The sequence below is a fragment of the Sus scrofa genome, chromosome 14 (assembly GCF_054392235.1).
Source record: "Sus scrofa isolate SSC_HxYL_T2T_F1_AM1 chromosome 14, Sscrofa_HxYL_maternal_Yorkshire_Landrace_v2.0, whole genome shotgun sequence".
Classification (NCBI taxonomy): domain Eukaryota; kingdom Metazoa; phylum Chordata; class Mammalia; order Artiodactyla; family Suidae; genus Sus; species Sus scrofa.
The window spans coordinates 72,397,422-72,423,719 of record NC_139396.1 but is presented as its reverse complement, the minus strand read 5'-3'; the positions used below and the strand labels follow the sequence as shown (position 1 = coordinate 72,423,719).

The following is a 26,298-nucleotide window of genomic DNA, read 5'->3' as shown; positions in this document are numbered from 1 at the left end:
CGAGTCTTGGATGGCCGCGGCAGACGCCGGAGATCTGCGTGCATTCTGGGTAACTTAAGCGGAAGGGGCGTTAATCCCATCAAACTCTTCTGGAGGGGGCACTGTCAAACTGCAGTTTAAAATAATCATGAAAGGTAGTCTAGAGTGCACATGTTAGGAAGGAAGGGGTATTTAAGCGCTCACTCAAGGAAACCTTGTACCCTGGCGCCTTTGCCTTTGTCCCTTGACCCAGCTGCGCCCTCCTCGCGCGCCTCTCCCGGAAGTGTAGGTGCGGTATTTCCGGTGAGTCCCGGATGTCCGCGCGAGGCGGCGGCGGTAGCGGCGGCTGTGAGGAGAAGTCGGCTTCCACCGCAACGTTCTTTGGCAAAGCGCACCTGCTAGGCCGAGGGGTCCACCATGGTGAGTGGCGGGGCAGGCTGGGGTCGGGGCCGGGGGCGGGGCGGGAGCTCGGCGAGCGAACGTGCAGCCGAGGAGGTGCCGACTCACCGGCCTGAGCCTTCCGCGGGCGCCTTCGCCCTCCGTTTCGAGGCTCTAGACCTGTGACGGCTTCCCTCAAACGAGCCCTGGATGGACTGGTAGGCTGAGGGGCAAGGGCGCGGGCGCTCGGGGCCCGTCCCCCAACTGAGCCCTGCCGGCTTGCGACGCCGCCACGCTGCCCGTGGCTCCCCTGGCCCTCTTACCTCTCAGTCCTGGGCCCCAGCGATGCCTCTGGAGGCGGGGGCGAGGTGTAAAGGCTGGGGGAGTGAGACTTGGAAGTCAGGCCTGGCTGTACCGCTGTTTGTCACCAGAGGGTCGCGCGTTTGCTTTGTCAAGAGTTTAAGCTGAGTGCGTCAGTGCCCAGTCCACCGAACAAGCGAGTATCCTCGTGCTCTGGGCTGAGCGCTCCGCGTCGGGATCATAAGGGGAAGGTTGAGGGCAGGTTGGGACCCGCTGTTCAACACCTTGTGTACGCGGTCCTTTTTGTGTTGCACCCAGAAGAAAGGGCTTAGAGGTGGGGTTCTAGTGACGAGGCGCCCACTCACCCAGAAGCAGAAGCGCCGTGTATTTGTTATGCCTCTGGCCATGATTTTGTTGAACTGAGTTCTTTTTTTTTTTTTCCTCCCCCCTTTTTTTGTCTTTTTGTCTTTTCTAGGGCCGCTCCCGCGGCATATGGAGGTTCCCAGGCCAGGGGTCTGTTCGGAGCTGTAGTCTCTGGCATAGGCCACAGCCACAGCAACATGGGATCTGAGCTGCGTCTGCGACCTACACCACAGCTCACGGCAACGCTGGATCCTTAACCCACTGAGCAAGGCCAGGGGTTGAACCCACAACCTCATGGTTCCTAGTTGGATTTGTTAACCACTGAGCCACGACGGGAACTCCAGTTTGTACATTTTTAAGTGTAAAGTTTAGTGGTGTTAAGTACATTCACATTGTTGCATAGTAGATCTACAGAACTTTTTTATCTTGAAAAATTGAAACTCTGTCCCCATTAAACAATTCCTCTTCCCCCAGCCCCTGGCAACCACCACCACCATTTTTTTCCTCTCTGCGAATTTGACTTACTCTAAGTACCTCATGTAAATAGAATCACGCAGTATTTGTCCTTTTGTGTTTGGCCTATTACACTGAGCAGAATGTCCTCAGAGTTCATTACCGTTAGAGCAAATGTTGGAACTTCCTTCCTCTTTAGAGCCAAACAATATTCCATTGTATGGATGGACCACGTTTTCTTTCTTCATTCATTTGTCGATGGGTGTTTGGATTGTTTCCAGCTCTTTGCTCTTGTAAATAGCCCTCCTGTGACTGTCAGTGTACAAATACATATTTTCAAGACCCAGCTTCTCATTGTTTTGGATTTATACTCTATTGTGCAATTTCATATTCTTTCTTTTTGAAATGTCACAGTAATTGCAGTACTTCAAGAAGACTCTAGGTTGCTGGGCAACACATTTTCTGAGTCTTGTCATAATCTATAGTTCAGAGCTGGGGTCTTAGCATTGTGGTGGTACTGATACCAGAAAGACGATACCGGAATCCAAGTTCTTGTTCATGGCAGTTGAAGAATGAACTCCGCCAACACAAAGGCAGCAAGCAAGCAAAGTCTTTATTAAAGGAAAGTAAATAGCTCCCAGGGCTGCTGGGAGTGGGGAGAAGAGCCCCCTTTCTCTATTGTCCTATAGGGGTTTTTTTCCCCTTAAAGATGGGGGGGTTACCAACGTGGAGTCCAGAAATATGTGGTTTTCTCCCATTGGCCTTGATCAATTACCAGTATTAGTCTTTGTCCAGCAGGGTCTTAGGGGTGGAAGTCTCATAGTTTCTTTGCCCCTTTCTTCCGCAGACTGGGTCACAAAGGATTAGGGATTAATGTCCATCTGGGCATAGGTACACTCCCTAAAGTAAACAAGGCCTGTGGAGATGTTACTCCCTGGAGCCATTAAGCCGCAAATGTTAATCATTGGCCTATCAAAGAATGCAATCAAAGCCCATGCTCCTACACTGACTACCTGAGTTAATATTCTGCCTCAGTACCACAATTTTGGCTTTGCTTGTGAATGGGAGGGAGTGCCATGGTGTAGTACAACTTGAGAGCACTTTGGAAGGGCATGAACTTTGACCCTGGGCAGAGATGGGAAGGTTCTGGAGAAAGAAAAAGATGGTTCTAGAAGCCAGGGTTAGGGGTGCACAACTCGATGCCTGGAATACTGTTCCCTGTTTTCTGCCTGCTCCTTCTTCAGGCCTCTGCCGAATTCCTTCTTGATACCCACTTAAAATAGCATTCCCAGAAGCTCTCTGTCCCTTCCCCTCTCATGTCCTCAGAACATTGACATGCAGTTTTCTTTGCCTGGTTCCCTTGTCTTGAATGCCAGCCCCACCAGGGCAGGGGTTGTACCTGTTTTGTTGGTGAGCAAACACCACTAGAGTGAAGTCTCCCTGGTGCTTAGAGGTCAGAGCCTGGTAGATGGTGGGCACTGATAAGTATTTAAGAGGAGAGGGAACATGTTCTAAGCAGAGGTACAGCCTGGTGCAGACAGGGCAGGTGTAGGACCAGTCCCTAAAGCCAGTGCAAGGTGTGGCCTGGATGGGGAACTGGGGACTGAAAGAGGTTAAGGACAGGCTTGAAGGGGCCAGTTTTACCTTTTAGTAAGATCTGACCATCTGAAAATGGGATGAGTAGGTGGGTGGAACTGACAGGGCGGGCAGCCTCTGGAAGCAGCTTCTGGTTCTCTGGCTCCGGGAGGTGTTTCCAGGGTGTCTTGTTCTTCATTGTCAACTCTCGTGTCCTACTTGGGTGTTGGTGGAGGAAATGCACCTTTGCTCTGTGTTAACCACATGTCTTTTTCCTCCTTCTAGTTCTCCTTCAACATGTTTGACCACCCAATTCCCCGGGTCTTCCAGAACCGCTTCTCCACGCAGTACCGCTGCTTCTCTGTGTCCATGCTCGCCGGGCCTAATGACAGGTCAGATGTGGAGAAAGGAGGGAAGAGTATGTGCTGTTTTTATTTTGAATGGTAACCCTTCCTGCCCTCAGCCTGCAGTGCCCGTAGTGCTCAGAGCCCTCATTCTGCATGAGGAACAGACACTAGTTACAGTCAAAGCTTTGCCTGCCCCAGACTTGCCAGGGGGTTGGCGGGAGGGGGCCAAGTTATGACTAGGTTTATGGCCAATAGCCATTCGGTGCCGCCAAGTGAATCACAGCCCATAAAATCCTTTATGAAAGACCACTATGAAGTTCTGGCGTGCCTACAGCATTGTTTAGTACTCTCACTTAGATGTAACAGAAAGTGCACTTTGGCTTTTGTCCTGTTCTTTCAGCTGTCGTTCATTTTCTTAACATCTCTAAAATGTTCTTTCTGCAGTAATTATGCCGCCTTCAGCCCTCGACCAACTCAGTAAGTACTTCTCCATGACTTGAGAACTGAGGAAATGTGAATGGGGGTGCCGGGCCTAGGCCCCTCACTGTGTGCAGGTAGAGCTGGAAGGACAATTGCCCCTGGAAGGTGCCCACTGGGCTGGTGAGGTGGTGGCTGGTGGTGGCCAACAGGTGCTCAGCTCTAGGTCTGCTCCTCTGGAGGCCCCCCACCCCTTCCCCCCAACCCTATCAGGACTGAAGGAGGGATGAGCAGCAGTGCTATTCACGCTGCCCAGTGCAGCTGATGCTGCTGGCTGGGCCCGCTGGATTTTCCCCTAAAAGATAGCAGTGGCTCCCAAGAGGATGCTGTGCAGCAGGCCTCTCACCTCCCCAAGCCTCTTCCCTCAGATCCAGCTGTAGGTCTAACCCTTCCACCCCATAAGCTGCTCCCCTCACTGCATCCTGCCTCTTAACCAGGAGTGGGAAAGGCCCAGGACTTATGAGCTTAGCCACGCTTTTCTCTCCTTCCCCGACCACTCATCCCATGGGAGCATCTCAGAGACCTTACAACTGGACCCAGAGCCCCAACCACAGTCCTTTTGAGTCTTGGAGGTCTTTTCTTTCTTTCTCTTTCTTTCTTTTTTTTTTTTTGGTCTTTTTAGGGCCCCACAGGCAGCATATGGAAGTTCCCAGGCTAGGGGTTGAATCAGAGCTGCAGCCACTGGCCTACACCACAGCCACAATAGTGCAGGATCCAAGCCACGTCTGCAACCCACAGCACAGCTCAGGGCAACGCCTGGTCCCCAACCAACTGAACGATGCTAGGGAATTGAACCTGAGTCCTCATGAACACTAGTTGGGTTCGTTAACTGCTGAGTCATGGTGGGAACTCTGTTGGGGGTCTTTTCATTGTGAGGCAGGAGATGCAGAGGCTCCTGGGAGACAGGAGTCCACATTGTCAGGTATTGAGGGGGGCAGCACTATGGGATCAGGCTTCGGCTCTGTGTTGCTCTGGCTCATGCTTTACACCTTGCCTGGCCTGTCTCTATACCAATGACTGGGTCTCTTTGGACTTCAGTATCAGCGTCTTTAAACGGGGACACACGGGGCTGTCTATTGGAATTGTTCTATGGCAGGAGGAGTCCCTCCTAGATGTTGCCCAAGGCCACGTGACACCAGGTAGCAGACAGAGGTGCTTTAGCCAACAGGGCTTAACCGAAATTAGTGGCAGTGGCCACACCCAGTGGAGACCTTTCATTCTGCCTCAGCTCAACCAGAGGGTGGATAGAGCGTAGGGCTCACAGTCCTTGCGCAGGCCCCTGTCATGCCTGGACCGTGACAAGGGAGTGGATTGGAAGACTGCCTTGTAGGGTGGAGCTGACCCAGGAGCTAAAACCAGGAGTGGGATAGTGCACCGTAGATGCTGGTCAAAGCTCCTCAGTCCAGATGAACTCTCACAGGGAGCTCTAAGTTATAAAAACTTGGCTGCTCAGGTTGGAGCAGGTGAGGTGATACAGAGGGCTCAGGCATCCCAAAGCGTCTCTTGAATCCCAAAATGCAATTTGAAAATTTCTGGATCAAGGAACATGGGGCCTCTTCCAGAGGCAAGAATCTCAGACCATTGGTTGAAGCCTCATCCATCTGTTCTGTTTACAACGGACTGGATTCCGTTCCATGGCTCTACAGCCAGGAAGCAGGCACCCTGGTGATGGAGGGCCTGCTGTCTGGACCCTTGGCCACCACTGCCAGCATCCAAATCACCCTTGATGATGGGGGAACACCATCTTTTAAGGGAGATCCCGGATGGAGGCTGCCAGGCCTCTTGCTGCTGAGTGGAACTTCTCTTGCCACGTTTACCTAAAGCAACAGGCTAGTTGGCCTCAGTAGTCAAGCCCCAGACCTGGGTTAGCAGCCTGGGCTGACTCCCAGTATGGCAGGTCCAGGACTGTGTGATCCTGGGTGTGTCACCAAACCTGTATGCCTTAGTTCCCTGTAGATAAGAGGGTGAGGATGATACGCCTCATTGTTCCAGGAAGACCGAGTGAAGGCTTGGCATGCATTGGTCTGTCCGGGCCCTCCCCCCGCTTCCTGACTCTCCTGATTTTCCGGCCTTAGGCCACCAGCCCCTCCTGTCTGTGCCCCCCACCCTCCCTATCAGGCTGGCCGGCAGCCCTGTTTCCTGGTCCAATCCTACATGCAGCCCTCGGCTCAGGGACCGTTGGCAGGAAGGGACACACCATGTCCCTGCTGCAACCCAAGCTGCTGACTGGCCCTGCCCGGCCTCTTCCCAACTGCTCCCACACTCTGTCCCTGTGCCCCAGTCTTGCCCAGTTGCCAGCAGGTCCCAAACTGGCCCGGCTCCCCTCCCTCCATGCTTTGCTCAGTCTGCTCTCCTGCCTGGAATTCCCGCCCAGCCTCCCCCCAGCGCCAGGTGGCTGGGCGCACTTGTTGGTCTGCTTTCTGCTCTCCTGACTAGAGACCTTTGAGGAGGGATTGTGCCTGGCACACGGTTGACACTTAAACTCTGTAAATAAGTGAAAAAATGTGTCACCATTGGGATTTCAGACAGTCACAAGCGTAAGCTAATGCTGAGTTTTGGGTGTGGCAAACCTTCCTGAGCTTTCTCTGGGAGCTGAGAGCCTGCAGAGTGGGCTAAGTGCCACTTGGTTCCTCGGGCTTGCTCTGGGGGGGGGGGGGCACTTCCCAGGGGAGGGCCTGGGGGGCAGGGTCTCTCTCACTCAAGAAGTGGAGCCTCATACCTTACTGTTCTTTTTAGGCCGACTTAACATCACCTACCCCATGCTGTTCAAGCTGACCAACAAGAACTCGGACCGCATGACGCACTGTGGGGTGCTGGAGTTTGTGGCTGACGAGGGCATCTGCTACCTTCCTCACTGGGTGAGTGGGGCGGTACCTTGCAGGCTGGGCGGCCTGCTCCTTAACTGCCATTTTCTGCCTCAAGCTTTTTTAAAACAATGGAGCAGGAGTATTTTTCCAAATATAGAGTTTTAGATTTTACATTTCCTCTACTTCAGTAGTGCGTCCTGTGTGTGTGTGTGTGTGTGTGTGTGTGTGTGTGCGCGTGTGTGCGCGCACGCGCATGTGTATACTCACTTGCCTGCACCTGAGCCTGTCCAGAGCACTGAGCTTCATTGCCATTTGAGGGAAGCCTCTGCACCCAGGCTGGCTGGTGCCATCCACCTCCGAGGGGCTGACAGCCGCACCAGCGCTGTGGGCAGGGGCCTGCAGTGGCCAGAAGCCCATATGGCCAGGCCATATTCCCTCAGTGTGAGGTGTCCATGTCGGCCCCCCCTCCATCTTGGGCCAGGGTATGTCCACGGGCACAGGTGAACCGGAGTGCTTTGACCTTCAGCGCCATCTTCTATCATATGCAGAAATTCCATGTCTGGGATGGTTTTGGAAAGGGAGCTCCAGGCAGAGGCTGGCCCCCTCCCCCCAGCTCAGCCCCCACTCCCCCATCTCTGACATGCTTGGCCTTGGGAAACCCATAGAGAGGACTGTGTGTTCTTCTCCTCATGCTCACCTAAGTCAGGGTACTCAGAGACCCCTCAGGGTCTGTGGGTGAACTTGGGAAGGCACCACAAGGTCTCTGCCCCTAGGGAGATGTCCTGAACAGCAGCCCCACCTCTCCTGCACAGTGAGGGCCCCGTCATAGTCGTCACCGCACTTTGAAAGGAGGGGCCTTGAGTCATGTTTTAAGATTAAATATGAGTAGAAGTTTGGAGGTTTCTGCTCTCCTGCAGTGGTGACCCTGGCCATTTCCCCTGAGAGCTGGCTGTCCCCTTGAGCCAGGGTCTTCCCAAGTGCTAGGCCCAGCTGCCCCCCTGTGCTGCCTCCCTCACGGACCGCCCCCCCCCCAGCTGCCCACACATCTGCTCCAGCACCTGCTTCCCTGGCTGTGTGCCTGCAGATGCCCCTCAGGTGCAAGGCCCGTCTCATCTGTGGAGAGCTGTGGGTGGTTGACGTGTTGGGCAGTGACGACCTCCCCAGGCTCCTCTGTGGCACAGCCTTAGTGAAAGGAGGTGGGGATGCTGTACTTTGAAGGGTCTCTCTCTAGTCCACATACGTGTAGTTTGATTGGGCTCTGATCCAGGGTCTCAGACCACTTTGAACCAGAAAGCTAACTGAATCCATTTGCCTGGAAACATCCTACCCCTAAGAAGCTTCTTTAGGTAGCATGGAGATGCCTGTGGCCTCTTCCTGGGTTGGGGTTTCCTGCTGCTGTGGCAGAGTTGACTCGAGGGTCCTCTGACCAACAAGTGTGCGAGTCAGTGCTTTGTGTCGGCTGCTTGTAGACTCGCTCCCCCTGAGCTCTAGGCAGCCTGTGTGGATGGACGAGGTCAGCTGTCACCTGCTGGCTATGGAAGCGGCTGAGTGTGTTGGCTCTCCTGTGGTCCTTTCCACCTATGTATGTTTGCAGCTCTCTTTAAGAAGGGTTGAAATAAAAAAAGCAGAAAACTATTCTGGGATGTGGGGGGGTGCTCCTTTCTCAGACCCCTGAACCTGTCTCTGAAGGGTCCTGTACTCCAGTACCTCAGGTCCTGGTTCCTCTCTCTCCATCTCATCCTTCAGTTGGCCTTTGCCTTGCAGGGTGCTACTGTAGAGGCCTTGGAGCAGATGGCTACGGAGCCGAGCTGGGCAAGGTCAGCCCGCTGGGGCAGTCATCTCCCACCTCCAGTGATCGGCATCTCGGAGGTGCTGGCACTGCTGGCTGCAGCTTCAGTCCTTCCCCTTATCAGCCTTCTATCTGCTTCTTTCAGATGATGCAGAACCTGCTGCTGGAGGAGGGGGGCCTGGTTCAGGTGGAGAGCGTCAACCTGCAGGTGGCCACATACTCCAAGTTCCAGCCCCAGAGCCCGGATTTCCTGGACATCACCAACCCCAAGGCTGTGTATCCTTGTCAATCAATACCAGTCCTTCGGGGCCAGGAAGGGCTATGCAGCTGGCAGCAGGCAACAGTGCATGCTTGCTTGAGTGTGGGCCTGCCTTGGGGACCACATTCCTGTCCTGACTGATGTGTGTGAACAGTAGTGTCAGGCCAGCACATCCATCATGGCTTGGGCTAGACGAGCATGCTGGGTGTCTCTGGATGCTTTCTGGAGGGCAGAGTGGAGTCCCTGCTCCAGGCACCTGTGCTCTGGTGGGAGGGCAGTTTGTCGGCCTTTCAGGCCCCAGCTCAGCCTCCCTTTTAACCCAGGTGCGGGGAGCACTGTTGCAGTATGTTTTCTTTCTCTCAATAGAGGAAGCAAAGGCCTCAGGTTCTAGTGATTCTTCTGTGTTTGTTCTCTGAATATGAGCCAGCCTGTGTATATAATTTCAGGGATGATTAGGATGGGCCTGGGGTATGCCCTGCAATCAAGGTCTCTAGCTTGGAGTCCTGATTGGCTTGTTGATATCATGTCACACAGTGGTCACTCTACCACTTATTTATTCAAAAAGGCATGCTTTTTGAATAAATAAGTGCAGTTGAGCAACACAGATAGTTTAAAAAAAAAAAAAGCTGGCTCCACCCTCCTCATCTGCAGTCCCCAGGCTGGAGCCAGGATTGAGCTGCAGGGTCAGTGCCAGACACGTGGGGATGTTGGGCTCTGCTCTTAGCAGGCGCCAGAGGAGGCTCCTTCCTGGTAGAATGGTTTCTGAGCCCAGGGATGAGGCCTGGCCCGGCCCCGCCCGGCCCATTGTGTGTCCTCTGCTTGTGGAGTGTTTTCGCATGTGTCGGCATGGACTTATCAGGTCTCCTTCAGAGTCGGCCCCTCACACACGGTTTTGGTTACCGTGGAGAAAGGGCTTGGCGTTGCCAGCTGTAGTGGCCGAGGGTCTGGACAAAGGCAGCCTTAGTGTGGGGCAAAGACAGGGAGTGGGGCGTGCAGCAGGGATCAGTGTTGCCCTCAGAGGCTAGTGGGTCAGGCCTGACAGTTCAGGGGTCACCCCTGCAGCTGGCATTTCTCGAGGGGAGGAGACAGCACACTCCACACTTCTCAGAGCCACAGCAGCTGGAGGGCCATGTGACCGAGAGACATGAACATGGACATGGCTCTTCCACCCTTGGTGATGGACTTGGATCCTCACCCAGCTGTGCCACATCATGGTGGTGGATCTGGCCACGTTTTACGCTTGACTTTTATGTTTAAAGCACTTCGGTAAACTGACGAGGATGATCTGGCTAAAGTGTTCCCATGACTGGGGTTTTTTCCCTTGTCTGGGCTCTTGGGTCATTAAGTTTTTAAAAGCTTATTTACAATTATAAAGGGGGCTTACAGGCTACTTTTCTCTTTTAAATTTTTATTCAAGTTTTTTTTTTTTTTTTTTTTTAAATCCTGGGACGTATAGCTAAAGTTGTGTTATCGCCCAAAAGATAGAAACAAGAGCGAGTGAAAACTTCTTTGCATTGGAAGGAGGTTTGAGGGGACCTACCATGGGTCATTCAGTTTTCTCCCCTGTGCTCCCATGGGACTTTAAAGTCAACTCATTGAGGTGTAATTTACATACAATTGAACGCACAGCTCGGCAGGTTTGACAGGTGCGTTCACTGTGGGGCCAGAGCGTGGCCGTCCTCCTGAAGGGTCTTTGCACCCATCCTGCCCATCTGCACCCACCCTGGCCCCAGCACCCGTGCTGCCTACTACATCAGAGATCCATCTTTCTCTGGCTGGGGATGGGGGTCTCCCCACTCCAAGGAGAGTGAGGCACCTGTTAGGAGCTCTTCCTTCTCCTTGTGTAACAGCCACATCTGTGAGCTGTGGCTTGGTGCATTTCTGCCTAGGATGTGTCTGACCGTGATCACTTAAAGGCCTCATGGAGACTTGTTCAGATTTGAGACATTCCATCTTGCTATGTGGCCTTGACAGTGTGTGTCTGCAGATTAGAAAACGCACTGAGAAACTTTGCCTGTCTGACCACCGGGGATGTGATTGCCATCAACTACAACGAGAAGGTGAGTTTCAGCCTGCGGGTGGGCACAGCGGAGCCTAGAGGCTGGCTGGGGTAGTTCACACCTAACATGGACCTTCAGTGCCATTCTGGTGTTGGACAGAGGCCCTGTTGAAACGGAGTTTGCCTGCTTCCTTCCCGGCCCACTGTTTGATTCTGAAATCTTCAGGGGCTGGATTTAGGGCCCCATGCTGATTGCCCAGAACCTCTGTCTCGAGCACTGCCTGGTTGCGGTCTCATCCTCAGCAGGATGGCCTTCATTGCACCTGTGACCTTAGTGAAGCCCTTGGCTGGGCTGTGGGGACATGGACCTACCCAGTCCTTGTCCTGTGAGTTGTTGTCCCACCCACTGGGAAGCTCTGGTAGGCACTTGGTACACAGCAGAAAATGGCCATCATTGTCTGGAGGGCTCTCAATTGAGGCATCCTTGTGAAGCTGGGCCCTTGAAGGGGCCAAAATAGATGCAGAGGTGGGTATTGTCCTTGTCCCAGATTCTCTGGGAACAGCACCCCAGTCTAGTGGAGCCTTGTCAGTAGCAGCAGAACCATGAGAGGTCGCCCAGGGGCGACGTGAAACAGTGGTGGCTCATCCACCCAGCGACATGTTCATTTCTTTTAGTAGTCCGGAGACTTGAGGGTGGACCAGGCACATGGGGCCTTCTCGCTGTACTTGAATGGGCCTCCGTCAATATCTTTTTTTTTTTTTTTTCGGGCCGCACCCATGGCATATGGAGATTCCCAGGCTAGGGGTCTAATCAGAGCTGTAGCCGCCGGCCTGCGCCGCAGCCACAGCAATACAGGATCTGAGCCGTATCTGTGACCTACACCACAACTCACAGCAATGCGGGATCCTTAACCCACTGAGCAAGACCAGGGATCGAACCGGCAACCTCATGGTTCCTAGTTGGATTCGTTTCCGCTGCGCCACAACAGGAACTCCAATATCTTGTTTTTTAATGGTGGGATCACCCCTAGTGCTTGTTAGAGAAGCGGGACGTGCTCTAGGTAGAGAGAAAGAACCTAAAACAACATAGAAGAGAGGTTCTGCCACTCTTGGTTCCTGTCTGTTTGGACTTTGTACGAATTCTACATGCATGAGACCATCTTAGACACATGGCAGAGTAACTGGTTTCCAGCTTCCTTCCTGCTGGCTGCACGCTGTCCCACTGGTGACGAACTTGTTTTGTGTAAATAAACACCACTTAATTAACCAGCCTTGTGCTGGGCATCTGCCGTGTACACCACTGTTACCAATGTGGGAGGGAGTGTTCTTAGCATTTTCTCTTTTAGTGTTTAGCTGATTATTTACTCGGGGTAAAATCTTAGAAGTAAACTTTCCTGATGTAAACATCATGGGTGTCTTGTGCAGTTTGCTGCATAACTACCTTGTCTGATTTGCATCACTTATGAGGAACAGTCGCCTGAGTGCCTGGCGTCAGAGCAGCCACCCCAAACAGCCACTCTTTCACAGCAAGAGGTGTGGCTAGGGAGGGAGTGAGCAGCAGCCATGTAGGGGCTGCCGTGACATGAGTGGCGACAGGCCCAGGGCTGCCATGAAACTGACTGATTTCTATTCCCCCAGATCTACGAGCTTCGGGTGATGGAGACCAAGCCTGACAAGGCTGTGTCCATCATTGAATGCGACATGAATGTGAGTGGCCGTGGGAGGATGGGTGGCTGAGGCCCTGCAGGCCAGCATTCTGTGCAGGGCTGGCAGGGGAGAGAAGAGGTTGCTGACCGTGTGGTCACTGGATGGGATTGCTCTGGGTTCCGAGATGGGCAAACCCAGCAGTATCTGTGACCTGCTGCGTCTCCAGGGAGAATGCTCAGCAGAAAGGGCCGATCCTGAGAGGCCACATTCTGTCTGGGTCCACTGATGTAACACTCTTGAGATGACAGGACTTTAGACACAGAGGGCAGAGGGGTGGTTGCAGAGGTCCGGGATTACAAAGTGGCAGCAGAAGGGGTCACTGCAGTGTTGGAACTGCTCAGGGTCTCGGCCTGCACTGATGGTAAAATTGTGAGGACATGATATAAACTCGTGTGTGTGTGTGTGTGCGCGTGTGCGTACACATGCACATGTCAACCGGGTACAAGGGCCAGTTCACGTCGGTGCGGATGTTCTGCTGAGGGGCCATAGTGACCTTGAGGAAAGCAGGTGAGGTTTGCAGGCCTATCTGTGTCACCTCTTAAAACTGCATGTGGACCCTCGTTTGTCTCAACTTATAACAGAGAGGCCAGGGAGGCCATATGTGGCCCTGTCTCAAATTGTGCATTCATCTTGGGATTGCAGGTGGACTTTGATGCTCCACTTGGCTACAAAGAGCCTGAGAGACAGATCCAGCACGAGGAGTCAGCCGTAAGTCCTGGGTGTACCCCTGGAAGCGGGCCCTGGGTATGTCCTGACAGCTGGTGGTGTGTGGCCTCTGCTGGTGTGGACGCAGCTACTCTCTGCCATCCCAGCCCTGCTCTTGGGACACGAGATGTCCTGGCTGTTGGGGTGTAGGCACGGCAGTAGTGGGGGGGCTTGCTGAGAAGCTCATCCCTGTTTTTCTGTCCCCATCAGGAGGGCGAGGCTGACCATGGAGGCTACGCTGGGGAGCTGGGCTTCCGGGTGAGTCCCCCACCGTGCACGCACACCTGGCATCATGTACTTTCCATTCATTTCCTCCCGAAAGTGGGATCCTCCCAACAGCTGTCATGCAGCCCCACTCTTCTGTCTTTGTGAAGATCTCTGGCCTGCCAGAAAATTCTAGTTGTAGAGCAGACACACGTTCCCTTCAGTTAAGAGTCACCACCAGTGACCGCTTTTGCTTTTTCTCTAAAACGTGGCCGTTTCCCTTGCCTGCACTATTTGAAAGTAAGTTGCAACATGACCATAGCACTGCTGCCCTGCCTGGCACTGAGAAACAGGTGGTGGAGCTGGTGTGCAATGGCTCGGCCTGTGCTGGAAGCTGCCAGGGGAAGCTGAGCTGCAGGCCCTGCCAGACTCATCACCCAGTCCTTGGCAGCTGCGGGGCATGGCAATTGGAGGCATGCTCCTATGGCCCAGAGGCGCTCCCTTCAGCTCATGGCAGCACCTCAGGGACTGAGGGGCTACCAGAGCACTCAGGCTGTGTCCACAGGTGGCACTCCTGGCCCCACATCCCTGCACTAGGTTACTACGGTTCCACCCTGCCCTCAGGGCTCAGCTCACAGCTCCCTGCTTGCTTGTCTAGGCCTTCTCAGGCTCTGGGAACAGACTGGACGGGAAGAAGAAAGGTGTAGAGCCTAGCCCCTCCCCCATCAAGCCTGGAGACATCAAAAGGTGGGTCTGCCCTGCTCTGTTCTGCCCGACCCAAGCCCAGGTGTGAAGGCCTCACTCCAGCTCTGGCACGGGTCTCAGAGGCTGCAGGTGGATAGAGCATGGTTGGGGGGTGCATAGAGTTTCCTACCCTATCGCCCGGCCTTGGTCCAGGACTACTGCAGCCCAGCCCCCTGCGCCCTGCACCTGATTGGGCCTTGCTCCTACTCTCTGGCTCCGGCTCAGTTCCTCTCTTAGGTCTAGTGCCTTTTGTCCTCTGTTATTTCAGGTAAGTGCCCCCGCTCCCCTCGAGAGGAAGTTGGAGCTGTTCACTTGGTTATTTGTGTCATGTGGTCCAGGGACCACTCTGGGGGCCATCATGGTGGTGGCCGGGATGAGGTACATCCTGCCAACCATGTGACAGCACACAAAGAATGTGGAAAGGGGTTTACACCCAGCCCCCCAGGGAAGGAAATGGGTGTAGTGCAGGTGTAGCCCTTACAGAGTGGTATGTGAGGCTCAGGACACAGATGCTAGGGCCCCAAGCCTCCAAGTGACCCCTGCGGGCCAGGCCCTGAGTCTGAAGACCCCAGTGGTTTTGTCCCCTCCTGAGGGGCACGGCCAGCATACCCGTCTCTTCCTGCGGCTTCCTCTCGATGGAAGGTCAAAGGGGTTTTAGTCCCATTCTCCTGGAACATCTCTTCTGCTCTCCCTTTTTCACAGAGGAATTCCCAATTATGAATTTAAACTCGGTAAGATCACGTTCATCAGAAATTCACGTCCACTGGTCAAAAAGGTTGAAGAGGTGAGTGTATCTTGTAGGTAATGAGAAATTTTATCAGATGACTGAGGGAGTTCTTTGCATTCTGAATAAGGGTGTATCTTTCGTGTTTTTGTCCGTGCTGGGGCCCTCCTCTCCCCAGTGGCTTGCTTGTCTTTTTGAGGCCATGCAGGTGTGCAGGCCACAGTTCTGGTGTGCCCTGATGGTGACCAGTGAGCCTCCAATTAACTGAGCCCTGCCAGGTGTCAGGCCTATGCTGAGTGCCCTGCACTTAAGAATTTCATTCCCAGGAGTTCCCGTTGTGGCGCAGTGGTTAATGAATCCGACTAGGAACCATGAGATTGCGGGTTCAGTCTCTGCCCTTGCTCACTGGGTTAATGATCTGGCGTTGCTGCCGTGAGCTGTGGTGTAGGTTGCAGATGCGGCTTGGATCCCGCGTTGCTATGGCTCTGGCGTAGGCTGGTGGCTACAGCTCCGATTAGACCCCTAGCCTGCGAACCTCCATATGCCATGGGAGCGGCCCAAGAAATAGCAAAAAGACAAAAAAAAAAATTTCATTCCCAGATTTCCCGTTGTGGCACAGTGGAAACAAATCCAACTAGGAGCCATGAGGTTGCTGGTTCGATCCCTGGCCTCGCTCAGTGGGTTAAGGATCCTCTGTGGCTGTGGCTATGGCATAGGCCGGCAGCAACAACTCCAATTAGACCCCTAACCTGGGAACCTTCATATGCTGTGGGTGCAGCCTTAAAAAGCACAAAAGACAAAAAAAAAGGAATTTCATTCCCAGGACGATCTTGTGGGCAGCTGCTGGGACTGTCCACGTTTTACAGAAGTGAGCATGAGGGTGAGTGGAGGTCCAGGCGCCCAGGTCCCTGGAGCAGAGTTCTTGACCAATGCACCGCCACCCCAACGCCACTGCACTCCAGAAATGGCCACCACCCCAACCTGGGGTGAGTGGCCTCTCTCGACCCAGGGCTCCCCGGGGACAGGAAGGGAAGGCTGCAGGTGTTGGCAAAGGGACATTCCACCTTGTGGGCACTTGTCCCAGATGCAGGAAACTGGCTGGGAAAACCCGGCACAGCTTGGTGTGGGCCCCATGCCACAGCCGTGACTCTAGAACACCTACACCTCCAACCTCGCTCTCCTGCTTGCTTTTCTCAAGGCTTGGCCCCTTGGGGACCCAGGGGTGGGGCAGAGACCACCATGCAGCCTGCATACCTGGCCCTACTCACAGCCTCTCCTGGCCTTAATGTTCTTCCAGTTGACGTGGTTGTTGGGACCTTTCCAAACCCAGAGGAGCTGATGTGGTCCTGACCAGGCCTTGGCCCATCCCCAGCCAGGCTGCTGGCCCAGGTCCAACAGCCTCCAGTGGGCATCCTCAGGCTCACCTGTCCCTGACTATTGGAGGCGCGAGAGGGGCAAGCTAGGTTGTTTGTCCATTCACAGGCGGCTAAGGAGAGAAGTGTGACTGAAGGTGGGCTTGCAGTCATGTGCAGCTCTGTCCTATCCTGGAACCCCCTGGACTGGGACACAGGTGACAAGGTGACAGGGACAGTGAGGAGGAGGGAGGCCCCTGCAGCAGAGCTCTGGGAGCCTCAGAGCAGAAGGTCAAAGGCACATGACCTGCTAGACCACAGAGAGCCTTGTCCCCAGCTGGCTGTGGGGAAGCCAGGAGGCAGGACCCAGGGTGAAGACTGAGTGTCTGTCACAGACCAGTGGGACTGCTGCCCCGCCCACCCAGGAGAAGGGACAGGCATCAGAGTTCTGAGATGGCCATCGGCATTGTGGCAAGGGATCAAGTGACAGTTTGCCACCCTCAGTGCTGGGTGGGCTCGCTGCAGTTGGAAGCAGACAGTCAGGCCCAGGGAGGTCCCAGCCTGCTCACCCCCGAGTGAAGAGCACAGTCAGGAAGTTTCCAGCACCAGCCACCCACCATCCCACAGAGCAGATGAAAGCAACGCCACATTGGGGGAAAGGAGTGATCTTAAAGCTTCCAGGAGGTAGTGGTTCTACCACGGATCAAGAGTGGCATCTTCTCACTGGACAAAGGAGGCAGGACTTAGTAGAGCAGGGTCCGCAAATGTCCGTGCCCAGCTCTTGGGGCGGAATCGTGTCCCCAAATTCCTGTGTTGAAGCCCTAAAGCCCAGCGCCTCAGAGAGTGACTGTTTTGGAGAATAGGCCTTTACTGAGGTAAAATGAGGCCATTAGGGTGGGCCTGTGACTGGTGCCCTTCTAAGAAGAGTTGTGGACACAGGAGAGAGGCTGTGTGAGGACTCACCAAGAAGGAGCCACTTGCGGGCCAAAGAGAGGAGAAGACTACTGGCACCTGGGTCTCAGACCCCCCAGCCTCCAGATTGGAGGAAATAAGTGTCTGGCGGAAGCCCCAGCCTCTGGTATTCTGCTGTGGTGGCCCCAGCCATGCACAGCACAAGCACCCTGTCTGCAAAGCAGGGGCATAGAAAGAGGTGTTTCTGGTCACATATCCTCATGTACCCCTTCCCGGGAAGCTATTGGAAGACATACCCCATGGAGGAAAAAGGTGGTAATGAGAAAGCATTAGACCCTGGGAACAGGAAGTCCCCATAGCACATGTAGCACCCAGGCGCCAGCGGCCCAGGCGGGGCTGCCCCAAGGCCTGGAGGGCATGGCCTCCTTGAGTGGGTGGAATCATCAGAATGCCAACTACACTGTGTGCGTGAGGGAAGCCAGGCCTAGGTGTGGACAGCAGGACAAATGGAGGGCCCTCTGGAAAGGAAGGCTGTGTAGCTCAGTGTGACTTGCCGCCACATGAACCTTGTACTGGCACCACAGAAACACTAGCTGCATTAGTAGGGGGGCTAGTGCAGGGGGGTGTGTTGGGGGCCTTGGAATCCTCTTCCACAGATGGGGCCTCCACCTGGCTAGTAGCCCAGCTTGTGGAAAGATGCCTGCTGTTGTCGAGGGTTCAGCATCTTTCTGCTGGTGGGAGAATAGCTGGGTAGAGGGTTTCCAAGGGCTGTTGAGTCACAATTTTCAAAAGCCTTAAAAATCTGTGCATCCCTCTACTGCAGAATTCCACTTCTAGGAAAATCAAAGTCGTGTGCAGATACATCAATCTGCTCACCTGCCAGTGTGAACACTGCAGTCTGGAACAGTAGCTGATGGGAGAACTGCCTCTCCCAGGGGATGGGATTCTCTGCATCTCTAGCGAGTGCTAGATGAGAAAAGCAGTGTCTTGACACTTGGGAATGAAGTATGAAGTTTATAGTTTATAGACATGTGTATGAGACAGTGGCTGCATGTGTTATTTGGGGGGTATATTTTGTAATGCTTGCGTTGAAATGTGGTGCCTGTGCAAAAGGATGTGTACACGTTCAGCCTGAGACGAAAGGCTGTGGTAGATGCAGGCTTGTGATTCCATGGCTTTGTTTTCAATTCAGTAGATTATAATTTGTATTTCTATTTCAAAGACATTTCTTATAAATAATAGGGGGTTAAGGAAAATGGGCAAATGGTACATGAGTCAACAGATAAACCTTTTTTTTTTTTTTAATTCCAAGGAGTTTCTGAAAATAGTATTTTCTCTTCACACTTAGGATGAAGCTGGAGGCAGATTCGTCGCCTTCTCTGGAGAAGGGCAGTCATTGCGTAAAAAGGGAAGAAAGCCATAGGTTAGGACTGTTGGCTGATTGGAAAATAAAGTAATTGCAACATGATGGCTTTTAGTTACTGGCTCTGATGGGGATGCTCTGTCACCTTAGGTTTGTTTAGAATTACCTAAGAATTCTCAGGTCTGACTGGAAGTGGAACAGCAGGCCGTGGAGTTGTGCACCTGATTGGGGGAAGGAGCAGCCATCTCGGGTCACCACTCCCTGCTTTCAGCCCTCAAGGCTCGCTCACTGCCTCAGCTGCAGCAGAGTCCCCCAATTCCTGTTCAAAACCTGTGAAGGGATTGAACTGCTCCAAGCTGTGGTGTTTTTTCTTCATTTGACCTTTCTTTTTCCAGGTCATAGTTGTCATAGTTGCCTTTGGCCTGGAAAAAAAGTGGTTTAAACAGATAAGTGCTCTCTATAAATAGTGGCTCTCCCATTACTCTGGCTGCAATTTAAGTATTTGAGGAAGGGTGTTTCTATTTTGATTTTACAATGTTGGTTTGTTTGTTTTTTTCATCACTAAAAGACATTACTCGGAAAAGCTGATCTGAAAGCATTTCCACTTTTATTTTGATTTCATTTGGAAATAACTGCCTTCTTAATCAGTCTCTTCTGCTGTAAAACAACATGGTGAAGCACATATATGAGTATTAGAATAAATGAAAGCTAAAGAAGTGTTCTTTCTCCTTCCCTACCCACCACTCCCAGTTTTAATGTATTAAATCATTAAAGTTTCTGTTGGCCTGTCTTTATTTACTAGTATTAATTTAGTCTCACTTTCTATAATATGAGCTCTTTTGACATGTTAATCCAATTATTTTAATCTTTTGTTCCTTAAAACTAATTCTGAATCAAGAATTTCAAATAAAAACAGGCAATGATTAAAATCTGAATTGCCTCTAAATGTTTGATGAGGTACCAACATGGGTTGACAGTTGGGCCACTGACCCAGCTGGAGGGAGGCCTGCTTGCAGGTGCCGATCCAATCCTGTGCTTAGAAAAGAACTCTTCTGGGGGCTCCCTAAGAATATAGGGAGAAATGAGGTTCTCTGACCCCTGGGTGGGGATGGTCAGGCCCAGCAGGGTATTCCCTTGTTCCTACTTGTCTGAATGGAGCTCCCCTGCAGGACGATGGACCAGGGTTTACCCACATGTCCTAAGAATGAGCAAAGGTCATCATGGTGACCAGGGCTGGGCCCTCTGGCCCATACCACTGGCAATGAATGTGACCTACCTGACTGTCCACTTAAGGGGTCCTGGGGTCACTGGCAGAAGTCAAAGCCCTCCTTAGCGGGTAGACAGCCACAGTTTGCTGGATCACATCTGCTAACAGGTCATTTTATGCATAATGATTGTTAATGGAGCATGATTGTCCTGGGTTTTTGTCTTCTCTGAGCAACATCCACTGTGTAGACAAGGAAAGCCCTCCTGGTCCTTTCCTGGAGGCACACTCCCTGCTTGGGCCACAGGTGGACCCCATTGGTAGGTCTTCTGGTGACACAGTGGGGTGTTGTCTGTGGGCATGGTCGTCACTGCCGTACCCCGGCCTGCAGCTGGCCATAAACGATGTCTTCTCCGAGCTTGCTCTGTGAGCCAGCTTTCCCACCTGACCCAGTGTCACTCCCCAGGGAGCCAGGCATCCACCTTGCAAGGGGCCCCAGGGCCTGTACAAGGTTGGCAGGAGATGGAGAACCACCATCTGCAGCGGTGTCGCAGGCCCACCAGACTACTCCCCTTCGCTGTCATTGTCTCCTGGGCATCTGTGAACAAAGGTCCTGTCTCCCCAGACTCAGTGAGCATCGCCCCTAACACGACATCCGGACACCCACCCGCAGGGCTTGCTTTCCCCTCCGTGGCCTCATAGCCCGGCACATCCTGGACACTGGCGAGATTGCTGCAGCCAGAGACCTGGCCACGAGGCGCTGATGCCGGTTTGTGCTTACGAAATGTACAGGTCTTTTATGAAAATAAAGTTTCTGTTAAGAACCCGTCTGAACCGCGTGGTTCCGTCAGAAACGGCCTCTGTAGCCCAGCGCTTGCGGGCCAGAGCTGACGGCCGCTGTCACCACCTCAACGCAGCTCTGCGACCCGGGCGGCGCGCTCCGCTTACACCGGCCCTGCAGGCCCCGCCCCGGCCTCTAGGTCCCACTCCCCGCCCGCCCTCGGCTGTTATTGGCTGCTAACCCGGACGTCCTGTTCACCCGGCAAGCGGTGAGATCTCGGGGCTCATTGGTTCCTCCACCGTCAGTCACACGGCCCGCGGGCTCAGGAGGCGGGCTCAGCAGGCTCCTGGACATGGCGGAAGGCGGAGGCTGGCAGGTGATCGGTGGAGGTGCCGCGTCGGGCGGTGACTGGGTTCGGGAGGGGCGGACCGGCGGACGGTGACCGGGTTCGGGCCGCGCGGGGCGGGCACTGCGTCCCCGCTCACTCTCGGGTCCCCGCAGCCACCACGTCCGTGTGAGGCCTACCGAGCGGAGTGGGAGCTGTGCCGCAGCGCCGGGCACTTCCTGCACCATTACTACGTCCACGGGGAGAGGCCGGCCTGCGGGCAGTGGGGACGCGACCTGGCCAGCTGCCGCGAGTGGGAGGAGCGCCGCAGCGCCGAGGCCCAGGTGAGGCCCAGGTGATCTGCCTCGCCTGCAGAGAGTGGTTCTGCCGAACTCTGGAAGACGAGGACCAAGCCCAGCGGCGTCACCCAGCCGGGGGCACAAGAAGGCCTGACGCTGCAGGGAACAGGGGCCGGGCCGCAGGGGCTGCGGTGAGGATAGACCTGGCAGACTTTAAAAGAGGGGCTAGATCCTAGCCTCCACGCATGCTGGGACGCCTGCTTTGATTTACATCTTTAAAAGATCAGTGTGGCTGCCAGGGTGAGAGAATATAATGGTGGAGGCGTGGGAGACCAGTCAGGAGAGAGTTCTTGTCCATTCATTCAGCAGACACTGAACACTTTGGAAGGTCACAGCCCCTGTCCTGGCTCCTACATCCCAGTCTAGGATACAGGGGTGCCTTGGAGCTGGAGGGTGGGGGTAGGGGATGGAGTGAAGCTGTGAGTGGGCAGTGCTCATGGGGAGTTGGGGGTTTTCGGGGGAGGGAGCCAGCAGGACTAGTGTGTGTAAAAGAAAATGATGCCAAGTCTTGATAAGTGGAAAGTGGGAAAGATAGTTGTAGTTTCTATGGGAAGAATGCTGTATAATATTTTAAAGGTAGCTGTCATGTATCACTAAGAAAAATGGAAATGATTTTAGAGTAGAAAAGCAGGCAAGGAGCACAAAGAAATTCATTCTAAAAGGAAACCAAATGGTCTGGTATAGGATTGAAATGACAGTAAGTGGTTTCTGCCCAGTGAAATGTCCACAGGGGTTTGCAGAGTCAGGCACTTGGGCAGTGCTGATGGAATGTCAGGAGTTCTGATTATCTAAATGTCAAACACATACCTTTTAACCCCACAATTTTAACTCTGAAAGTTTATCCTAAGGAAGTAATTGGGTAACAAATTACAGGTTCAAAATGTGCATAGTGTCACTGTTTGTAATAGTGCAAAGACTGAAAGTGTCCTAAAGCCCAGTAATAGACATTTGACCAGATGATGTCTTCTCCATCATGGAGTATCACACAGCTCTTAAGAACAGGTAGTAATCCATCCCCATGTGCAGAGATACCCACAGTATGTCACTTAATGAGAAAAGCGAGATGTTCACTAGCCAGATTATTCCTTCCTTAGGGAAACGTAATAGCTCTAAAATTTAGGCCTCAGATGGTATTGGGGAAGCTGTTGATTCACTGCAGAGATGGAGATCTAGGAGTCTTCCACATTGACTCTGTGTTTTTTATTTTTATTTTTTTAGGGCAGCACTGGCAGCATATGGAAGTTCCCAGACTAGGGGTCAAATTGCAGCTACAACTCCTGGCCTATGCCATGCAACTTGGGATCCAAGCCACGTCTGTGACCCACAGCACAGCTCATGGCAACGCCACATCCCTGACCCACTGTGCAAGGCCAGGGTAGAACCCCAATCCTCATGGATACTAGTTGGATTTGTTTCCGCCTCTCTACAACGGGAACTCCCCTCTGATTGTTTTTTAAATGAGATCAAAAACATCCCATATGAGACAGTAGGACTTGAACGAAAACAGGTGGAGGTGAAACTACACTTAAAGCAGCCAGCACAGCGCCTGCACCCAGTAGGCCCTGTCCTGGCTGTTATTGGTGGGAGTGGAACCTGTTGCCTGTGGGACTCCAGGCGTGTGTCCCTAGCATCACCCTTCCTCTAGCCACTCTTTCAGGCTGTCTTCTCCTGCTTAGCCCACAGCTGGTCCTAGCAGGTGAGTCTGGTAAGGTCAAGGGAAGGCATTGCACCCTGAGGCCCAGGAGGAAAGTTTTAAAATTTCCTTGAGAAGTTCCCGTTGTGGCACAGTGGAAACAAATCCGACTAGGAACCATGAGGTTGCGGGTTCAATCCCTGCCCTTGCTCAGTGGGTTAAGGATCCAGTGTTGCCATGAGCTATGGTGTAGTTGTGGTTGCGGCTCGGATCTGGCATTGCTGTGGCTCTGGCGTAGGCCAGTGGCTACAGCTCCGATTAGACCCCCTAGCCTGGGAACCTCTATATGCCGCGGGAGCAGCCCTAGAAAGGCAAAAAGACAAATAAATAAATAAATAATGTCCTCGAAGAGTTTCCTTCGTGGCTCAGTGGTTAACGAACCCAAGAAGGAACCATGGTGTTGCAGGTTCAATCCCTTGCCTTGCCGTGAGCAGTGGTGTAGGTTGCAGGTGTGGCTCAGATCTGACATTGCTGTGGCTGGGGCGCAGGCTAGCAGCTATAGCTCCAATTCAACCCTAAGCCTGGGGAACTTCCATATGCCACAGGAGCAGCCCCAAAAAGCAAAAAAAAAAAAAAAAAAAAAAATCCTTGAAAATGGTTATCTGCACAGCAGGTTTTTGCGGTAGCTCAGGAGAAGAATGAGCATCTTGGATGTGTATGTGCCAGGTGCTCACCAAGGTTTCCTGGGCATTGTCACGTGTGTGGCTGGTGCGGAGAGTGGACATGTACAGGGAGCACGTGAGGCTGAGAGTGACTGTGACCACTCTCCTTTGCAGCGGTCCCTCTGTGAAAGTGAGCGGGCGAGAGTCCGGGCTGCGCAAAAGCACCCCGTAGTGTGGACCCCCAGGCGGAGTCCCCCCACAGACTGGCACCTCCCTCTGCCTCAGGACAAGGATGGGTGACACCCTCACAACTTTCTCCGCGGGACCGGCCTCAGCAGTCTGGTGGGTCCCTCCAGACACCAGAGCCCTGTCTCTAGCCTCACCCATCCTCATTTGTGTTCAGGGGGCCCGGCTTCTGCCCCCAGGAAGACAAGCACCACCACATCTCCCTTTGGGCAATGTGGCCAAGCCTGGGAACAGCAGCACAGGTGGTGGTTCTCCTGAGGTCTGGACTTCTCAGGCTGCTGGCCTGACCATGGTTTGGTAATGGCCACTCCCTCAGCTCCTTTGCAGTAGCGGGTAGGCTGGTATTGCCTCCTCAGATGATGAATAGGCCCCTTGGCCATGGACTTTGCTCCAGAACACACAGTCTTGTGTTAAAAGGATTCATGGACTCTTGGCTTAAGACACCCAAGCCCAAAACACATGGAATTTTAGTCTCCTTCCTTCTGAATTCCCCTGGTCATTTTTAGAGTATGGAATATATCAAAAGACATTTCACACGTGATTCCCAATAGCTGAAAATTAATCCACAGTTAAATTGTTGAAATGGTTAGATTTGGTACCTGACACTGTTGTGCTCTGGCAGTATTAGATTTTTGTATGCTTAGATGTTTTTTGTTGTTGTTGTTGTTGTCTTTTTGCCATTTCTTGGGCCGCTCCCACAGCATATGGAGGTTCCTAGGCTAGGGGTCTAATCGGAGCTGTAGCTGCCAGCCTACGTCAGAGCCAGAGCAACGCGGGATCCGAGCCGCATCTGCGACCTACACCACAGCTCATGGCAACGCCGGATCGTTAACCCACTGAGCAAGGGCAGGGATCGAACCCACAACCTCATGGTTCCTAGTTGGATTCTTTAACCACTGCGCCATGACAGGAACTCCCTGCTTAGATGTTTTTAAATATGTATGTATTTGAACCAACAAGAGCTCTAGGGATTTTTTTGTTTTGTTTTCCTTTTATGGCCGCACATGAGGCATATGGAAGTTCCCAGGCTTTGGGTCGAATTGGAGCCACAGCTGCAGGCCTACACCACAGCCACACCTATACCACAGCCTTCAGCAAAGCTGAATCCTTAAACCAGTGAGTGAGACCAGGGATCGAACCCATATCCTCAGAGAGGCAGTGTCGACTTCTTAACTCACTGAGCCACAAAGGAATTCTGAGAGTTCTAGTTCCTCAGATGGTCTCTTCATTACTAATAAAATGATTTTCCTCTCTGGCTCCTTAGCAGGCCCCACTGTGTGCTGCTGCGGGCCAGGCCTGCTGCATCTTGGTGCCTCCCTCAGGACTGGACCATGGGGGTAGGTCAGACATGATGTAACTCGTTCCATGGGGCAAAATAATCCATCACTTCAGAAGGCCGTACATTAAAGAATAAAATTTCCCATTGTGTGTTTTCTCCTATGCACCCTGAGAATCCTCTGTGACTTGTGTGTGTACCTGTGAGTGGTGGGGTGTGGTGCACAGAGGACTCTGGAGCAGAGTTGAGTATAAAGACCAGGATCCCCCCATCCCAGGGGAGGTCCCCGATGTGTCTGAGGCAAATGTGTCTGAAGTTCATCCATGGTGGCTGTGGCTGCCTTTCTGGGCGAGAAGGAAGAGGGCAGGTTGCCAGAGCTCTGAGTCCTCTGAAACAGGCTGCAGAGCTCTTCTTGCAGTTGGCACCTTGCCTGGAACTGCAGCAGTTGGTTTCCTGGGGTGGTAGCCAGGGCAGTGGTCCTAAGGGCTGTTTGTGCTCCCACCACTGCTTATTTGGGGCCATGGTGCCTGCCGTGAGGGCTCTCCCTCTTCCAAGACTCAGTGAGGTCCACCCCTCACATCTGCACACTCGCTGGGCACGACTGGAGGCTCTGGTACCACAGGCTTGAAACAGACAAGTGGCCTCTGAGTCCAGTTGAGTTCTGGGGGCAGATGTGAAAATTCACATGTCAGCTGTGAAGAAAACGGACAAAATGACAAGGAAGAGAGGCATCTTGCAAAACCTGGGACAATGCCCACAGTAATAAGTGTTTACGTTGTGACCATATTCGTCCTGTTGCTTATAGTTCATGTCACCGAGACAGGCTTCAGGAAACAGCACTCACCTGCTGCGGCGGCTCAGACTCCAAGAATCTCACAGGACACATGCTGCATCAGTGGGGATGGTTGTGAGGCCAGGGGTGGGGCGTGGGAGGAAGCGTCCTGTGGTGCCTGGACCTTGGGGGCGGGTTCCATGTGGCTGCACTGTGATGCAGCACACATGATTATACACAATGTCAGGAGTCTGGACATGCTCTGGCTGCAGGGCCTGCCTGGGTGCTGACACCACAGGCTGTGTAAGATGTGATGCTGGGGAGGCAGGGAACCACATGGCACCTCCCTTCATGTTGATTTCCAACCTCCTGTCAATCCACGATTACTTCTAAATAAAAGGTTAAAATAAGATGGCTACCATGACACATTGAATTGACTACTATACAATCTAAAGAATGAACCCCAGGAGCCCCCATCATGGTGCAGTGCAAACAAATCTGACTAGGAACCATGAGGTTTTGGGTTCGATCCCTGGCCTTGCTCGTGGGTTGGGGATCCGGTGTTGCCGTGAGCTGTGGTGTAGGTCACAGACGCAGGTTGGA

The 26,298-nt window shown here is 53.1% G+C and overlaps 2 protein-coding genes across 3 annotated transcripts; both read left to right on the top strand.

Annotated features, from left to right (window-relative positions):
- The first annotated feature begins 291 nt into the window (after nt 1–291).
- On the top strand, nt 292–19,372 carry UFD1 (ubiquitin recognition factor in ER associated degradation 1). 2 transcript variants are annotated; one of them, XM_001929622.8, is made up of 12 exons: nt 292–399; nt 3,334–3,440; nt 3,840–3,872; nt 6,609–6,730; nt 8,614–8,744; nt 10,715–10,787; nt 12,365–12,433; nt 13,076–13,141; nt 13,349–13,396; nt 14,001–14,089; nt 14,789–14,870; nt 18,423–19,372. In XM_001929622.8, exons 2-12 carry the CDS (start codon nt 3,434–3,436, stop codon nt 18,495–18,497), a joined length of 795 nt encoding a protein of 264 aa, XP_001929657.6. In that variant the 5' UTR covers nt 292–399; nt 3,334–3,433; the 3' UTR covers nt 18,498–19,372. The 2 variants fall into 2 exon arrangements, with proteins under 2 accessions (XP_001929657.6, XP_020929784.1); XM_021074125.2 differs by having other exon boundaries at nt 3,334–3,466.
- A 1,390-nt stretch (nt 19,373–20,762) lies between these two features.
- Nucleotides 20,763–26,105, top strand: C14H22orf39 (chromosome 14 C22orf39 homolog). Its single transcript, XM_001929616.7, has 3 exons — nt 20,763–20,798; nt 20,924–21,091; nt 23,576–26,105. The coding sequence occupies exons 1-3, from the start codon at nt 20,775–20,777 to the stop codon at nt 23,699–23,701; spliced, it is 318 nt and encodes a 105-aa protein (XP_001929651.1). The 5' UTR covers nt 20,763–20,774; the 3' UTR covers nt 23,702–26,105.
- The last annotated feature ends 193 nt before the right edge of the window (nt 26,106–26,298 follow it).

Coding starts and splice junctions, on each gene's coding strand:
- UFD1 (XM_021074125.2), top strand. Junction 6,731..8,613: donor TCTGCTACCTTCCTCACTGG/GTGAGTGGGGCG, acceptor TGCTTCTTTCAG/ATGATGCAGAACCTGCTGCT. Junction 10,788..12,364: donor CCATCAACTACAACGAGAAG/GTGAGTTTCAGC, acceptor CTATTCCCCCAG/ATCTACGAGCTTCGGGTGAT.
- C14H22orf39 (XM_001929616.7), top strand. CDS start 20,775: ATGGCGGAAGGCGGAGGCTGGCAG. Junction 20,799..20,923: donor CGGAAGGCGGAGGCTGGCAG/GTGATCGGTGGA, acceptor GGGTCCCCGCAG/CCACCACGTCCGTGTGAGGC. Junction 21,092..23,575: donor GCCGCAGCGCCGAGGCCCAG/GTGAGGCCCAGG, acceptor TCTCCTTTGCAG/CGGTCCCTCTGTGAAAGTGA.